Here is an 18,897-nt window from a genome sequence, read left to right as displayed (position 1 = left end):
ATACACCATAAATGTAGAAATTCCACAAGAAAAATTCCTGAATGCCAGTAAACAGAGAACCAACAGGAAATCTTAAAAAAAACTCAGGTTGTTACTTGTGGAGTGCAGGCCAAAGGGGAAAGAGATCTGATCAAAGTTGATAAAACTATGAGAGGCATGGATAAAGATGACATTCAGAATCTTTCACCCCCCCCCCACCCGAGTCAGAAATGTTGACTACTAGAGGGCATGCATTTAATGTGGGGGGAGGAACAGTTTTAAAGGAAATGTGTGGGGCAAGTTTTTATAAAGAGTGATAGGTAGTTAAAACATGCTGTGGTAGTGGAAGTAGATACAACAATGTGACAATGTGTGGGCAGTCAGGATTAGCTTAAGATCACAAGATACAGAAACAGAATTAGGCCATTTGGCCCATCAAGTCTGCTCTGCTATTCCATCATGGCAGATTTATTATTCCTCAACCTCATTCTACTGTTTCCACCCAATAACCTTTGATGTCTTCACAAGTCAAGAACCTATCAACCCCTACCTTAAATACACCCAATGACTTGGCCTCCACAGCGGCCTGTGGCAATGAATTCCATAAATTCACCACACTGGCTGAAGAAATTCCTCATCTCTGTACTGAAGGGACATCCCTCTATTCTGAGGCTGTGCTCTCTGGTCCTAGACTCTCCCACTATAGAAAACACCCTCTTCACATCCACCATCTAGGACTACGTCAATTTGGTACTGTGCTCAGTACAGACATTGTGCATCAAAGGGGCTGTTCTAGTGCTATACTGTTCTGTGTTTAATGTCTGGACGTCAAATAGAAGTATGGAAATAGGAAGTATCAAAGTTCCTGAATAGATATCCAAGGGTCTCTTGATGACCAAGGTCACACTGTGGAGGCAGGGGAATTTAAATTTAATTATTTGAAATAAATCTGGATTAAAAGATAGTCTTCACATTGATGACTGTGGAATTAATGGATTGATGCAAAGACATGTTCTTCCTTCACTAATGCCAGTCAGCGAATTAAATCTGCCAGCATCTTCTGAAAAATGGCCCAGCATTAATAGTCATTAAGGATGTTCGCTATGGAAAAGTATTTGGTTTTAAGTAGTTACAACAAAATGTACATTGATCAATAGCACATTTCCTGGCTTCCACTGCCTTTAGCTGACATGGATTCACAAATCTCTCATTATATCAATCTGTTAATCTTCAGACTATGCTTTTCCAGGAACTTTTGTTAATATTGTTGTATCTGCATATGCTGGACGATACTACATGTGCTGGTGTGACTATATGTACTGTGTTTTGTATCTCGGCTTCAGAGAAACATTGTTTTGTTTGGCTATATACATGCATATAGCTGAAAGGCAATAAACTTGAACTTAAAACCATATTGTTAAGGTATGATTAAAATGTGGAGAATGAGATCCATATTAGTTGTAATCAGGTCACACGCTGAATCATACTTGATTAAAACATTCAGCAAGCACTTATCATGGCAACACTCACACCACCCAACAGAACACAAATAAAGTGTTTGGAAAATACAGATCAAAGCACATTATTTCTGACAGAGCATGAATGGCATTTAGTGGAAGCCAGCCTTCTTCCAAAATGGGGAAAGATCCAGACAGGATAATGTGTCATAGAGTTCACGCAAGCCAAAATGAAGACGACTAGGAGTGGCTCAGGTAATGATACACATTTTCCTTTCTTCAACGTGTAAAACGGTGTGTGTTCTAAACAATTCATTTATGCTTCTTTCATGACCTAACATTAAAAGCTGCCAGAGGGAAATGAATCACTGAAGACCGAGGCAACCCACAGTCTGGAATTCAACTACAAAAGGCCACAACCATAACAGAGATAAATAATGTCCTATAAAATACACAGACACTGGATTTCTTAATGATATTACTTCAACACTTCTTCCTGAGGCTGTGAGACAGACAGCAAGAGAAGCACGTTTTCCAAACCTCCAATGGCCCTTCACCCCCAACTCCAATCTTGTCCAATCCCAAAATCCCCAACTTGTCATGGGCTGATGGTCAGTAGCCAAGATCCTCAACTCTGGCGTATCCATTCTAAAGGCTGATCTATACTTCTGCGTAGGCTCTACGCCGTAGCCTACGCAAGTGGCCTATGCTGTTGTGAGCATTTATACTTGTGCGTTGGTGTGTCTGCGTTTGTGGACACAAACAGTGCGCAGGACTGATGGTGCCCACATAGACAGAAGGAATATGAACAGGAGCTATCTCTTTAAACAATATATCAGTTCAAAAGACACACATCAAACTTGCTGGTGAACGCAGCAGGCCAAGCAGCATCTATAGGAAGAGGCGCAGTCGACGTTTCAGGCCGAGACCCTTCGTCAGGACTAACTGAAGGAAGAGTGAGTAAGGGATTTGAAAGCTGGAGGGGGAGGGGGAGATGCAAAATGATAGGAGAAGACAGGAGGGGGAGGGATAGAGCCGAGAGCTGGACAGGTGATAGGCAAAAGGGGATACGAGAGGATCATGGGACAGGAGGTCTGGGAAGAAAGACGGGGGGGGGGTGACCCAGAGGATGGGCAAGAGGTATATTCAGAGGGACAGAGGGAGAAAAAGGAGAGTGAGAGAAAGAATGTGTGCATAAAAATGAGTAACAGATGGGGTACGAGGGGGAGGTGGGGCCTAGCGGAAGTTAGAGAAGTCAATGTTCATGCCATCAGGTTGGAGGCTACCCAGACGGAATATAAGGTGTTGTTCCTCCAACCTGAGTGTGGCTTCATCTTTACAGTAGAGGAGGCCGTGGATAGACATGTCAGAATGGGAATGGGATGTGGAATTAAAATGTGTGGCCACTGGGAGATCCTGCTTTCTCTGGCGGACAGAGCGTAGATGTTCAGCAAAGCGGTCTCCCAGTCTGCGTCGGGTCTCACCAATATATAAAAGGCCACATCGGGAGCACCGGACGCAGTATATCACCCCAGTCGACTCACAGGTGAAGTGATGCCTCACCTGGAAGGACTGTTTGGGGCCCTGAATGGTGGTAAGGGAGGAAGTGTAAGGGCATGTGTAGCACTTGTTCCGCTTACACGGATAAGTGCCAGGAGGGAGATCAGTGGGGAGGGATGGGGGGGACGAATGGACAAGGGAGTTGTGTAGGGAGCGATCCCTGCGGAATGCAGAGAGAGGCGGGGAGGGAAAGATGTGCTTAGTGGTGGGATCCCGTTGGAGGTGGCGGAAGTTACGGAGAATAATATGTTGGACCCGGAGGCTGGTGGGGTGGTAGGTGAGGACCAGGGGAACCCTATTCCTAGTGGGGTGGTGGGAGGATGGAGTGAGAGCAGATGTACGTGAAATGGGGGAGATGCGTTTAAGAGCAGAGTTGATAGTGGAGGAAGGGAAGCCCCTTTCTTTAAAAAATGAAGACATCTCCCTCGTCCTAGAATGAAAAGCCTCATCCTGAGAGCAGATGCGGCGGAGACGGAGGAATTGCGAGAAGGGGATGGCGTTTTTGCAAGAGACAGGGTGAGAAGAGGAATAGTCCAGATAGCTGTGAGAGTCAGTAGGCTTATAGTAGACATCAGTGGATAAGCTGTCTCCAGAGACAGAGACAGAAAGATCTAGAAAGGGGAGGGAGGTGTCGGAAATGGACCAGGTAAACTTGAGGGCAGGGTGAAAGTTGGAGGCAAAGTTAATAAAGTCAACGAGTTCTGCATGCGTGCAGGAAGCAGCGCCAATGCAGTCGTCAATGTAGCGAAGGAAAAGTGGGGGACACAAGTTTACCTGGTCCATTTCCGACACCTCCCTCCCCTTTCTAGATCTTTCTGTCTCTGTCTCTGGAGACAGCTTATCCACTGATGTCTACTATAAGCCTACTGACTCTCACAGCTATCTGGACTATTCCTCTTCTCACCCTGTCTCTTGCAAAAACGCCATCCCCTTCTCGCAATTCCTCCGTCTCCGCCGCATCTGCTCTCAGGATGAGGCTTTTCATTCTAGGACGAGGGAGATGTCTTCATTTTTTAAAGAAAGGGGCTTCCCTTCCTCCACTATCAACTCTGCTCTTAAACGCATCTCCCCCATTTCACGTACATCTGCTCTCACTCCATCCTCCCACCACCCCACTAGGAATAGGGTTCCCCTGGTCCTCACCTACCACCCCACCAGCCTCCGGGTCCAACATATTATTCTCCGTAACTTCCGCCACCTCCAACGGGATCCCACCACTAAGCACATCTTTCCCTCCCCGCCTCTCTCTGCATTCCGCAGGGATCGCTCCCTACACAACTCCCTTGTCCATTCGTCCCCCCCATCCCTCCCCACTGATCTCCCTCCTGGCACTTATCCGTGTAAGCGGAACAAGTGCTACACATGCCCTTACACTTCCTCCCTTACCACCATTCAGGGCCCCAAACAGTCCTTCCAGGTGAGGCATCACTTCACCTGTGAGTCGACTGGGGTGATATACTGCGTCCGGTGCTCCCGATGTGGCCTTTTATATATTGGTGAGACCCGACGCAGACTGAGAGACCGCTTTGCTGAACATCTACGCTCTGTCCGCCAGAGAAAGCAGGATCTCCCAGTGGCCACACATTTTAATTCCACATCCCATTCCCATTCTGACATGTCTATCCACGGCCTCCTCTACTGTAAAGATGAAGCCACACTCAGGTTGGAGGAACAACACCTTATATTCCGTCTGGGTAGCCTCCAACCTGATGGCATGAACATTGACTTCTCTAACTTCCGCTAGGCCCCACCTCCCCCTCGTACCCCATCTGTTACTCATTTTTATGCACACATTCTTTCTCTCACTCTCCTTTTTCTCCCTCTGTCCCTCTGAATATACCTCTTGCCCATCCTCTGGGTCACCCCCCCCCCGTCTTTCTTCCCGGACCTCCTGTCCCATGATCCTCTCGTATCCCCTTTTGCCTATCACCTGTCCAGCTCTCGGCTCTATCCCTCCCCCTCCTGTCTTCTCCTATCATTTTGCATCTCCCCCTCCCCCTCCAGCTTTCAAATCCCTTACTCACTCTTCCTTCAGTTAGTCCTGACGAAGGGTCTCGGCCTGAAACGTCGACTGCGCCTCTTCCTATAGATGCTGCTTGGCCTGCTGCGTTCACCAGCAACTTTGATGTGTGTTGCTTGAATTTCCAGCATCTGCAGAATTCCTGTTGTATCAGTTCAAAAGATTTTTGTTGGATAATGTAGGAACACAACAGGGAATTAAGCAGCTGACTGCAGTTGTGGTACAAATACTTCATGATCCAACTGAGTTAAATGAACTCGAAAAGGATCACTCCTTCTACCCCACTTACTGGAGATTATGAATTCAATGACTTTATGACAATGTATGCAGCTCTCAGAGGGGGAAAAAAGCCTATAAACAGCTCTGCATTGCTAAACATCCTACATGGTTTATGAATGGGACGCCCAACAACGTTTGTTGAAGAAGCACGCAAGAAGATATTAAACCTGGTTCAAGGATTAGTCAATGATTGGAAAATGTCACAAAAGCTCTAAGAATTCAAATGGAGAAAAAGCAAATTCCAGCATGTTTCTCCCGCTACTTGAATCCTAGAATTACCTTAACTGACCTCCATTATGTCACAAACACATCAAAGCAATTTCACTTTGTTAAGATATTCTCAGAGTCCCTCACAAACTAGGCAACGTGTCTCAACTGCCCCATTCAAATGTTTGCCAAAAGTCTGAAGCAGCAATAGTCAGAAGTGCAAAAGGTTAACACAGGTGAGGCAGTAGAACAAACAATATTAAACTCAAAGCTAAACTTCAACAAGTAAAGGTTGGTATAAATGCTGAATTTTACGGGAACCAAATTGAGAAAATGCAAAACAACATGGAGGCAGTAACTAAAGCATATCTGGTTTCAGCTCTGGAGCTGTGCATTAAGATAATTTTAGGGCAACATAAAAGTCAATAATTATCTGGCTGCAGTTTCAATGAGCACGTGGTTTGAACAATAAGCCAAGATGGCCTTGGTCAGCCAAGAGGAGAATTTCAGACTAAGAGTAATGATTAACAAAGTAGGATAAAAATCACTCTCAAAAGGTGTACTGGTTTCCCTCATTTCCAGTGTTAAAGACCTTTAATATTTATAGATACAATTTAAAGATCACTATCATTTATTAACCCTGTTTTAGGAAAGACATGCTTAAACTAGAAAGGGTGAAGAAAAGATTTATGAGGACATTACCCGGATTAGAGGACTGGAGTTCCAGGGAGATGTCAGCCAGAATAGGCCTTTATTCCTTGGAGCACAAGAAAACGAGGGTGACCTTATGGAAATGTTTAAGATTATGAGAGGCACAGATAAGGTGGATGGCAACACTCTTTTCCCCAGGGTAGGAGAGTCCAAGACATAGGCTAAGGGTGAGAGTGACCATTTAAAAGAACCTGAAGGGCAACATTTTTTCCACAGACGGTGGTGAGTGTATGGAATGAGCTGCCAGAAGTAGTTGAGGCGGGTACAATAGTATCATTTAAGAAGCACTTGGTTAGTATAGAGGGGTAGGGCTTGGAGGCGTACAAGCCAATCACAGGAAAGTGGGACTAGCTGGGTTGGCACTGTGGTCAGTATGGATTTGGGTCAAAGGCCTGTTTTCATGAAGATCTGTCCCCTACGATACTAGGCATTCGCTTTACTGCTACAAGTCCTTACCTCAACAAGTCATCACTAACAACCATTCCATTTATAAAATGTGACAATAGGTCACAATGCTTCAAAGATGTTTCATCATATCAAAAAAAAACTGTCCTGGAGGTAAAAGGAGATTAGGACAGCGACCAAACACTAGGTCAGAGTAGTCGATGTCAAGGAGTACTGTACCTAGCAGTGGTTGGGGCAGCAAGGAGATGTCAGTAGGTTTGGGTCCAAGGGGGTTGAAGACACTGTTGCCATTAGTGAGACTGCCAATAAGGATGACCAAAGGGCCTGCCAGAGTTAGTAGGATCAGATTACTTAGTGCATACTGGAGCTGTTGGAGATTTTCAAAGTAGAAAGGTACCTACCCAGAGAAAGGTTTGAAAACATGGACTAATTACGCATGTCCTATTTACAGAGAGCCTGTCTATGACAGTGAACAAAGGAAAGTTCCAAAGTGATAAACTTCAGCCAAGTGAAAGGTGCTTCGAACAGGCATCACAGAAATGCATGCCCCGAATTCCTCCTGTGACTCATGTTATTGTTCTTTTTACAACAGCTGCACAGAATAAACTCTCGAAGGATTCGCCATTGTGTTGTTCAGACTATTTACCCCAACAAGCAGGTAATATTCACAGAGAACATCTCACTTTTAAAACAGTTGACCATCATCATAAAACTTACAACTTCGTCACTCCCCATCTCTGTAGTCCAAGCAGAGTCCTCTAGCGTTTGAGCTCTTTCAATGGCAGCCTGTTGAGTGTTCCTAAACTTAAGTTATTCCACCAATGCTAAGGCTGCAAGTTCTGGATTTTTCTCTCCAAAACTAACTCCCTTTGTGCTTTAAAAGGCTTTTTTTTGGTCAGGTGGTCCAATATTTCCACCAATAAAACAGGAAATTATAGATGTGTAAAATTAAGAGGGGTACAGATAGAGTGAATACACAGTCCTGATGAAGAGCCTCGGGCCAAAATGTCAATTGTTTATTCATTTCTACAGATGCTGCCTGGCCTTCTGAGTTCCTCCTGCATTTGGTGTGTTACACAATAATTTTCCCTAGAAAGGGGGACGAAGAACTAGAGGGCATACAGCAGACTGAAGGTGAGAGCGGAAAGATTTACAATGTACGCAAGCAGCAACTGTTTCCACACAGAAGGTGGTGTGTATATGGCATGAGCTGCCAGAGAAAGTGGCTGAGGCAGGTACATTAATGACATATCAAAGAGATTTGTATAGGTACATGGATAGGAAAGGTTTAGAGAGATAGTGGGCCATGGGCCAAACACAGGCAAAAAGGGTTAGTTCACTGAGCATGGAATTGATGGGCAGAAGGGCCCTTTTCTGTGCAGTGTACCTCGAAAATCTGCACATTCACATCCCTATCTAAAATGCCTCTGTTATATTTGACTCCAACCAAACTTGCAGCACATTCCAGACTCCCACCACTGTGTTAAGTAAACTTGCCCTGCACATCATCTTTGAAGTTCCTCCTCCCCCCCCCCACCTTAAGTACATGCCTTCTAGGGGAATAGGGCACTTTATTTTTACAGAATTAGAGGCGCTGTAATAAATACCAGTTGCTTTTGTTATTAACAACACTGACCTCACTTCTAAAATACTTCACCGGCTGTGAAGAGCTTTGGGATGTTCCGACGACGCTACACAAGTGCAAGTTTGCTCGCTATTACTCAAACACCTGCGCCTATTGTCAGCATGTCAGTCAGCTACAGTAAGAAAAAAGACTGGAAGGAGGGAGAGAGAAAAAGGTTGCTTCAGACAAACAGGCCTGCTGCATCAGTAAGTAGCTACCTTTGCCTAATATTATGTTCCATACTGATCAGTCTAGTTAGAAGACCCCAAGTTACCTTCTAAGCGAATCTACAGGAGGAATTCCTCTTGCACAAGTAGAATGATACCGTGCTCCAGAAGGAAAAGAATTCAGAGAGGCTCACATAGACAATCTGGCAAAGGCCCGAGGCTTGGCAAGCTCTGAAGAGAACACACGTCATTCACAAGAACTGTGGGGACACCAGTGGCTAATGCTCCAGGGGAAAGATAGCGAGACAGTGCTCAAAAGGCTTTCCACATAATTCCAGTGTGCCTGCGTAAGGCATTCATCACTAGAGCATCACAGAATGAACAGCAGGCACTGACTCCCATAAAGGTTTAAAGTAGAATCTTAAAAATAGAAGCTGGTCAAGGGGAAGTAGAATACCACGTGAGAAGGGAAAAATGCAATACGGTATTCCACTCAAAGAGCTACCAACACATGAACTTTAAATGTTCAGCAATTAGAGTCCAAGTAGACGCCCAATTGGATTTTGTGAAAATTACGAATTTTGAGTTAAAATTCAGAAAAATTATGAACTAAACTCCCAGTAGCTAATTACTCAGTACAACATTGAAGAGCAAGGCCTGTTCCTGTGTTCTACTCTATGTTCACAGAAATACCGTGCCAACTATGAGACAGCCAGTAGACATAATGCCTCTCAGCTCTACTAAGCCATGTTCAATCCTGACCTCTGGGGCTATTGTATGCACATTTCCGTTATCTGTTGGAACTCTGGTTTCCTCCTACATCTCAAAGATGTGTGGGTTGGTAGGTCAGCAGGCCACTGCAAAATTCCCCACTGTGATGCTGAATCAAAGGGATGTTAATGAGTACATGGCAGAGTGAGAACAAAATGGGATTGGTGTAAAATTAGTGTGGACGGGTGCTCGATCACCAGTATGGACTCGGTTGGCTGAGGAGCCTGTTCCCATGCTGTACAACGATGACTCCGTATCAATGGGACAAAGCGTTGCCCGAACCCAGGGTGTGATGTGGGAGGGCCAGGGTACTAATGTTTCTGAATTTGTGAGACCCCTGTAATTAAGCAACCATGCAGACGGGTACATAGCCTTACCGCTAGAAGATTTTTTGGGAATGGCAAAGAACTGCCCACCTTGCCTCACCCACAGGTTCCCATTCCCCTGCTTATGAGCAAACTACAATACATTTGAAGCTGGAATTCCCCCTATACCCCTTCGCACCACACATTTACTGAATATTTTTCAATATTTACCACACTGGCCACAGTCAACTCCTTTGGCTGTGAAACTCTAGATACCCAAGTTCATAGATGTCCTTAATATGTGGGCTTTGAATCCAATTTTGAAATCAATGTGCAGTATATCGCAACAAGGAATACATAATAACAACTTGCTTGGATTCCTTGCAATGAAAGGGACATGTTAAGCAAGGTTAACGCACCCAACCATTGAGTTCAAAGGAAGTTATAAAAAGATCCTGTTACATCCTGTTACACTGGCATTTTTATACAACAGGTTCCCACGATAATTGCTTGATTCTGATTGAATATACTAGTTCAGACTGGGGTTGGGCAAGACAGCCAGGCATCAGGGAGTTTTCGCACAACGTTGCAATGGCATCAATTAAAGATTGCGCAACTATATATAGAACATTTCTATGTTACACTTTTCCTTCCGAGCTCGACTGCAAAAGACACAATCTGCCCCGATGGGATGAGGCTATGTATCTTGACAAACCAGCAGTAAAGCACAGGTGGTCAAGGTGAAAACACTTCTGGACCAACACTACAGTGCACACAACATGGCAACTATCCAGTGGATGCCGACTCCAGAGTTATCCTGGTATCCCCAAGGATGAGACACATCTAATAGACTCATGTACAAAATGATCCCTTTCAATCTGTACTTAACTCTCTCCAAACATTTACTTTTGGGTAGTTTTTTTTTAAAAACTTAAGATATAAAGCAAAGGAAACAGCCTAGTTGGCCAAACCTGCCTGCCAAAATTTGTCCTCTTCTATTCCCTTTTCCCACAGCTCAACTCCCTAGTCTTTTCTCCATTCAGTCTCTCCTATATTTCTACACTATCCATTTCAATCACTTCCTGTAGTAGAGTTCCTCATTCTTACCCCTCCTTTGGGGGAAAGATGAATTTGCTGTAAAATTTTTGGACGTCGGGCCTAGATCATCTGTTTCCTGGTGTCCTATCACATGCAGCTTGCAAAGATCATCAGCTCTGAAGTGGCAGCTATTTAAAAACAAATCCATCAAAAATAAACATACTTTGGAAAGACTTGGGAGTCACAGGAGTGAGTTGCGTTAGCAAATGGTTAACGTTTGTCAACAGCCAGGAGAAAGTGATTTATTTAGTCACTTGGTGATGCAGCGCAGAGTAGGCCTTTCAGGTCCTTCAAGCCACACCGCCCCAACAACCTGATTTACCCCTCACCTAATCACGGGACAATTTACCATGACCAATTAACCTACCTGGTAGGGTTTCGGACTGTGGGAGGAAACCTAAGCACCCGGAGGAAAGGCCACACATTCCACGGGGAGGACATACAGATGACTCCGGGATTGAACGCTGATGCCCTGAGCAGTAATAGTTAACCATTACGTTACCACGGTACCCACATGACTGGTGTGTGGAACATTCGAGGAAAGTGGGTGAACTGGAATTGGACCAACAATTCTTCCCCCCCTCAAATTTGTTGTGTCTCCTTGAATCAAGTGACGTTGTTGGCTATTTCACTCAAGATCAAAAACATTACAGACGGTCAGGAGTTGCATGACAGAACAGATTAAAAACAGCAAATTTTACCACATTTGTGAGCCAGATGGGTTTTCACTGAAATCAGCTCATTTCATAGTTATCAACACAAACTCTAGTTTTTTTTAAAATTCCAGTTTAGTCAAGTGATGGGATTTAAAATTCATGGCTGCATGGTGGATTCAAATCTATGCTTCTTAGTCAGTAGTTTGAACTTCATGGATTACCATATGTTACTGTGGACACAGTGCCCTGCTTCCCTGCTGCACCATGCTGGAGCTATACGTGGAACCCAGGCCAACAGTGAAGATTAAAAGGAGATGTAAAGAAGCTGTGCTTACCCTGGAGATGGTCAGCGGCATGTTGAAATCTTTGCCACCTTGAAGTCTGAATCCCCAAGGGGCTGGGCCAACCAGAGAGACCGTGTAGTTGCTCATTATTGGCGTGCTCCCTCTCACTCACACTCCGGGGTCCAAATCAGCAAACTGCAGCTGTGATTTAAAAAAAATTACTACAAACGTGCACAGTTGCTATACTTCTACACAAAGCAATGATAGAAATCCTCTTGATAAAAAGTTTTGCTTTTGCTCGTATTATAAATGTAATTCTGGTGCAGAAGCAGGCCATTCACTTCAACAGGTCCAGTTGAGCGTTGAGCAGACACACACAGATATACTTAATGTATTGTTCTTGACTGCATTTACACTAATTGTCACAATTGCTCCAGTGATACTGAGACCCACATTCTCACCGCCCACTGGGAGAAATTTATCTATTTTCCATTAGGGACAGTTCTTATAATGATGGCCTCTAGTTTTGTCTACTGACTCAATCCTAATCACATTTTTCTTGATAAGCGAAGAACGTAACTGCATTCTGTGAGTTGCTTCAAATTGTCTGCAGCATGAAAATTGTAGATCATTCACCTCCCAAATACAATGCAATCCTCTGTCCATCAAATGTTTCGAGCTAGTCCTTGCACACCTTGCATTAAGATAAACCTGTGGTGTTGAAAGTGTGTCTATTCAAGGCTACAGAGACATGTTAATAGATTAACCAGACTTTGAAAAGCATTGCCAACTTCATTCAGCATAGATAGAGTAATCTGTCAGAAATAGTGAAATACAGGAGGCTTCAATGTAGGGCCCTGAGAGTGGATTCACCTGCTGTTTGCACGGATGCCCAACTAACACATTGCTAAGCGCTAGTGCATACCACTTTTACAACTACGTTCCTTACACCAAATTAGACAAAATAGATGCAAATTGGTACCATATGGAGCAAAATAGCAAGCAGCTAAACAGGGGGACTGAATCATCTGGCAAAAATTACCCAACCACATCCTTCTCTGTCAAGCAAAATCAAACAGATATTACATCTGAATTCAGATCTTTGGGCCACTAAGTTTTACCTTTGAGGCACACAGCAGAGTCTTGAGAGCAGACTGCAGTACTGTACCCGTGTCGAAAGGCTACAGAGAATAAAGCTGCACAAGGTTTGGCTGCCAACACCCACTATATATACCGAAGCCACTGTAAGATTACACCAAAGCATTGAAGGGCTACACCATGACGCAAGGTGACCAATTTAACTGCTTTGATTTTATTAGCAGACTAGGACCCTACTTTATTAGCAGGTAGACCTGGAACAGTAGTTCAGGAATTGGGTGCTCTGATTATGAACTCTAACTGGGAGCTTGGCAAAAGACCAGAATGACATCCTCCAAAGCTCTACCCACCTTACACTGGTTACAACGCTAAACTAAATTAAACTAAAAACTCACTCCCAGCCACAGCATTGTTTCCTTTTTCACGCCACTGATCAAACCCCTCTTAATATCCATCACCTCTTCACCTCAACTACATCCAAGGGGAATAAGTTCCGCATTCTCACTTCTCTCTGGCTAATGGGGATTCCCATCGAAGTCCACAAATGAATTTCTCCTTCTGCAAAAAAAAACACAAAGTCGCTGAAAGAACTCAGCTGGATGAGCAGCATTCTTGGACAGGGAAGAACTGTTAATGTTTCTGGTCAGGACCCTGCCTACACCTGTCCTGATGCAGAGTCTCAACACAAAAACATGGGCAATTCATTTCACCCCTTCCAGCTTCACCCCCCACTGAAGGCACTCTGGACCTGTTGAGTTATTTTAGCAGTTTTGCCTTTTGCTCCAGATACCAGCTTTTGAGTCCCTTGCATCTCTGACTTCCTTCTTGATGTTGACTTGCTATTTAGGATGAAGCACTGAATGTTTTGTGGTTTTAAAACCATTTTAAGCAAACACAACCACCAAGGTTTTTGTATCTCTACACTCTTAATGAAAGGAAAGAGAAGATTTTAAAGCAGTGCTTCAGACCCTGCTGAAGTCACTACAGGGAAAAAAAACTAGGTGAGCCATACTTCACATTTCAGGTGTAACATTAAACTAAGATGTGAAGTGGCTGCTTTGAAAACTGTTCCAAACTTTTAAAAGCAAGACTTCTCTCTGGTGCATTTACCAACACCATGGAAACAAATTATCTGATCATTAACCTCACCGTTGCTCTGTGACATCTAGCTGTGTGCAAATTGGCTGTCACATTACCATGGAAACTTCTTAAGTAATTTATAAACTAAGAAAGAGGTGGGCAAGTCCCAAGAGCAAAGAGAAAAATGCAAATTTTTGATTGCAAACATTCCTTCTTTGATAGGCAACCACATTTTTGACTTTGGTTTGTGGTCTGGAGGAGGGAGCATTAATGGAAGTTCATTGCCTCTCAAACACCAAGCCCTCCCACTCTGTAGGCAGCTTGCGCCACCCAGTATCTCTGCAAACACAATCACTGTATGCCTGAAAAAATTACAGGGCATCACAACCCAATGTAGTTTGGGAAGTTCCACTATCTCTGTGAGCTTCACGAAACAAAAAATCTCAAGTTTAGTGTTGTGATCTAGGACTGATATTTTTACAGCGTCTGTACAACCTCGCGATGTTGATAGGAATCCGAGAAATACAGCACAGAAATGGACCTGTCAATCCACCAAGTATGCACCAAACCATAAATCACCCATTTACACTAATCCTACACAGATCCCATTTTACTCTCACAACACACATCAAAGTTGCTGGTGAACGCAGCAGGCCAAGCAGCATCTGTAGGAAGAGGTGCAGTCGACGCTTCAGGCCGAGACCCTTCGTCAGGACTAACTGAAGGAAGAGTGAGTAAGGGATTTGAAAGTTGGAGGGGGAGGGGGAGATCCAAAATGATAGGAGAAGACAGGAGGGGGAGGGATGGAGCCAAGAGCTGGACAGGTGATAGGCAAAAGGGGATACGAGAGGATCATGGGACAGGAAGTCCGGGAAGAAAGACAAGGGGGGGGGACCCAGAGGATGGGCAAGAGGTATATTCAGAGGGACAGAGGGAGAAAAAGGCGAGTGAGAGAAAGAATGTGTGCATAAAAATAAATTTTACTCTCCACCGCTTTAACAGCTCCTCCCCCGATTCCACACACTAGGGCTGACTTGCAGCAGCCAATTCATTTTACCTGCCAACAGATCTTCAGAATGCGAGAAGAAACCTCAGCACCCAAAGAAAACCCACATGGACGATCACAAATTCAAACGCAGAGAGAACCCAAGGTGAGGACTGGACTTGGATTTCTGGCACTGGGGCAGCAGCTCCACAAACTGCGCCAGTCTACTGCTCAGAGGCACATGTCCCAAAGCAATCAGTCAAGTACCTTAAATGTAGTCACTATTACAAGGAACATGGCAGCCAACTTGCACACAGCAAGATCCCACCAAGACAATTTGTGTGTGATGCTACTTAAGTGATCATCATTGGCCAGAACACAGAACTCCTGCTCTTCTACAAATTGGTACCTTAGTAACTTATTTCTACCTCTGGGAAGACAAAGCCTTAATTTAACATCTTACTCAAAAGACACTAAACCAGATGGGTTTCATTATCTACTGAGTTTAGGCTGAGGGCTTTCCAAGGGGAAGCACAAGCCAACGAACCATATCGAAATACCATCTGGTGACCAAGGTTAGAAACAGGAGAATGGAAAATTGCTTTGGCTGTGATTGTCTTTTTCCTGTCACCTTGCCTGTGCAAACTCAGCTAAACCTGCATCACCACACTTGAAGAGGAGCCAAGACTGCAGCATCATCTTGACAAAAGGAAGTGTGTGCTTTAAGCAGGGAACAGACAAGGACAATAAACAAGCTACCTGTCATGGCAGCATGTGGATGGCCCACTACTTCACAGCCAGTAAGTTGTAAACATAGCTTTAACATCACTGATGTTGCTGCTAGACTGCTTGCGCTTGGCATCTACAAACACTTAGCTTGGAAAGTTCCACTGATTGCTTGGTACAAGTATTAATATTCTGCACAATGTGAAGAAGAATCCAAGCTCCCAATTAGTGATTCCCTACACCAGCCTCACAGATTGATACTCGCATTAACACCCACAACAAAATGGCAAGTGCAAACTAAAAACCAGTGAAGATGCTTTACCTATTTAGAACTCCTACCAAATTTTCCTATCAGTCAAGTACAGGCCAGGAACACTGGGTGGACTTTCAAACCTCGAGCAGACTGCTCCAAGGCCATTGGTTATAATGAGATGCACCTTGTCCGGGATCAATTTTATGGTGCAACTGTGTGCCGATGTTCTCTCCCATAGGAGATGTTCTCTCCCATAGGAGATGTTCCTCCGCATAATGGATGATTTGCTTTCAATAGAGTTTGTGGATCCAGGGGTCAACGAGGAATATGTGGGGACCGCAAGCTCTGTCAAGTGGGACAAAGGTTACTTAGATGGTTTGAGATGTGACACACTCCTTCCATCATGTACACTGGATTTGTGAATGCCTCAGGTGAATGGACTTGATATTGTGAGTGCCACCTCAAGAGCTCCTTCCCTTCCTGAGTGGCCAGTGATTCCCTCACATTGAGCTTCTTCCCTGAGGCTGTGACCCTACTGAACCTCACATCACAGCGCTAAGCAGTATTGCACCCATACTGGACTGTCTCAGTAATTCTATATTTGTGTGCAGTAGCACTTAACTTTTATTCGCAGTTATTTCCTAAATAACACTATTCTTTGCATTTCTGGTTAGATGCTAACTGTATTTCATTGGTTTTGTGTCTGTACTTGGCACAATGACGATAAAGTTGAATCTAATCTAATCTAATCCTGATCTGGAGATTGAGATTTGGAGGCAACGGCTCAATTCAATGTCCAACAACCTCTCACCATCTTTGCGGTTTTTTTTGGCGTGTGCCTGCGTGCTCGTCTGTGCTTGTGCGTGCATGCTCGTTTGGGCGTCCATGATGATTCTTTTTCATGGTTTCCACATGGGGGGGAGAGGGGGGAGGGGGGAAGAGAGAGAGACTGACTGAGTGGCGCGCCACTCCCCACACAGACACCTTTCGCAGTATTTTCCCTTTATTTTACGAGGTCGAGTTGCGATCTCGACACTCAACCTGGCACGGATGGAAAGCGTACTCAAGAGCGGACCCGACTAGTTTTGAACCCGGGAACCTGCACATTTTTCATTTTGAATGCATTTACCAAAGCAGCTTTAACAAAAATAAACTCAAGAATGTACAGTTTTAACACGCAACTGCCTTGTTTATTCTATCCAATTGTTAGTCTACATGCTTCAATCCTCCATCTGGTAAGGACTTGAAAAATGCTTCTGTACAGGAGGTTCATGAAGCATAAGTTTTACCCTATCAACAAATGCACACCATCGGGCAGGAGATACAGAACCCTGAAACTACCTCCCCCACCCCCCACCCCACCCCCGACCATTTGGTTCTTGATGCAATTAATTAACTTACACTCAGTAGCCACTTTATTAGGTACACCTCATTAATGTAAATATAATCAGCCAATTATGAGCAGCAACTCAGTGCATAAAAGCATGAAGTCGTGGTCAAGAGGTTCAGCTGTTGTTCAAATTTAACATCAGAATGGGAAATAAATGTGTCTAAGTGAATTTGACCATAAAATGACTGTTGGTGCCTGACAGGATGGTTTGAGTATCTCAGAAACTGCTGATCTTCTGGGATTTTCACTCAACAGCCTCTAGAATTTTCAAAGAAGGGTATGAAAAACAAACAACATCCAGCGAGTAACAGTCCTGAGGGCAAAAATGCCTTGTTAATGACAGAGAGCAGAGCTAAATGGCCAGACTGGGTCAAGCTGACAGGAAGGCAACAGTAACTCAGATAACCACACATTACAACAATGTGCAGAAGAGTATCTCTGAATGCACATGTCAAACCTTGAAATGGATGCAGACCACCACTTACTTACTTACACACACAAAAAATCAGTGGACAGTGAATGTAGAATAGCAACACTATGACCACTTTGCCCTAAAAGATGGTGCCAGAGGTTTTTACAGACCTGGGCAACTTTTTCCAAATCATCCAAACAGTTTAAATCTCCTTTTCTCATGTTTCTTTCTCCCATTTCAAGGTGGCTGGGGTTCTGTCGGAGCCCATGATCTACAGCTGCGCTCAAACTACATTCTCCACAGGCAGTGGATTCTTGCCCTCCGAACTCGCCAAGCAGCCACCATTTTGGTATCCCCAGGAGCGTCCTGGAAGACGCGTGCCTTCGGGGTGCCACCCAATCCCTCGCTGATGTCGCTGACTGAAGCGGAACAGCAGATTGAAACACCGAGACAGCAGGCGCAACTGCCAGAGGCCTCTGCACTCGAGCGATCTATCTCTCGAAGGTGAGAGAGAGAGTCTGCTGGCTTTCAAGTGGCGGGGGAACTCAAATAAGCGACACTATAGATAACATCGAAAATTGAAACAGCATGCTGTTGGCCTCCCCACTCATTGTTGCAGGAGCACCATCTCTACCCCCGGCCAATGAATGGGAGAGACTGTTTGAGTTGTCGAAGGGTCGGGACAGACAGTTTTTGATGGACACAGGATCATGGTCTCTGAGGGCTTTGTTATTGTTTACACGGTGGCTGGTGGGGGGGGGCGGCAGGTTGATGCTTTTGCTGGAGGAAGGGGCAGTTTGATGCCTTTGCTACTGATTGTGCATGGGAGGGGGAGGGGGACTTTGGAGGGCGTCTAACGTTTTCTGTCATTCATTCTTTGGGATTTTTCTCTGTTTCATGGCTGTCTGCGAAGAGTAAGGATTTCAAGTTGTATACATTCTCTGACATTAAATTGAACCACTGAAATAACATTTTGCTCTTGTAAACACTGCATCTGGCTTATTTTGTTTTTTCTTGTGACTGCAGCTTATATGATGCTGAGTACCTGCAATGCCGCTACACATGCATTTTTCATTGCATCTATGCATACATGTACTTGTGCATTTGATGATAACTCAACTACGATTTCCGAGAGAGTGCTAAAAAGTGCTTTAAAAAAGCTGTTGCAGAGGCCAAAATTCATTGGGTTCAGTTACAACCTCAATGGCTTAGAAAAAAGGGTACCGATGTCTGAAAAGTGGTTGAGATAACGAGTAGCAATGGGGTTAAGGGGAAGTGGGCCAAACAGAAGAGGTGGAAGAATCCGGTAACAGCGTGAGCTGCAGAGGTGGGAAGTGACTCAGACCAGGAAATTCTGATTAGCAAGTAACAAATAACACTCAGAAGATCATTCAGCTCATCGAGTTTAGACAACGACAAAAACTAAGCAT

The 18,897-nt window shown here is 44.4% G+C and overlaps 1 protein-coding gene and 1 long non-coding RNA gene across 6 annotated transcripts in view; one reads left to right on the top strand and one right to left on the bottom strand.

Annotated features, from left to right (window-relative positions):
• LOC134345730 (PDZ and LIM domain protein 5-like) overlaps positions 1-18,897 on the bottom strand; it is a 268,407-nt gene that overhangs the window by 237,063 nt on the left and 12,447 nt on the right. For 4 of the 5 annotated variants that reach the window (XM_063046860.1, XM_063046864.1, XM_063046865.1 and 1 more), the window contains exon 2: positions 11,575-11,724. In XM_063046860.1, coding sequence (XP_062902930.1) covers positions 11,575-11,670 — 96 coding nt within the window. In that variant the 5' untranslated portion in view covers positions 11,671-11,724. Of the gene's footprint in view, positions 1-11,574; positions 11,725-12,644; positions 12,755-18,897 lie in introns of those variants that run through there. The other variant, XM_063046861.1, reaches the window with a different exon arrangement.
• LOC134345731 (uncharacterized) lies at positions 1,657-17,758 on the top strand. Its single transcript, XR_010017758.1, has 3 exons — positions 1,657-1,691; positions 7,211-7,276; positions 17,710-17,758. It is a non-coding gene; the product is annotated as an uncharacterized LOC134345731 (long non-coding RNA).

The sequence above is a fragment of the Mobula hypostoma genome, chromosome 4, assembly GCF_963921235.1.
Source record: "Mobula hypostoma chromosome 4, sMobHyp1.1, whole genome shotgun sequence".
Taxonomy (NCBI): Eukaryota; Metazoa; Chordata; class Chondrichthyes; order Myliobatiformes; family Myliobatidae; genus Mobula; species Mobula hypostoma.
This window is presented reverse-complemented; position numbering and strand designations above follow the sequence as displayed.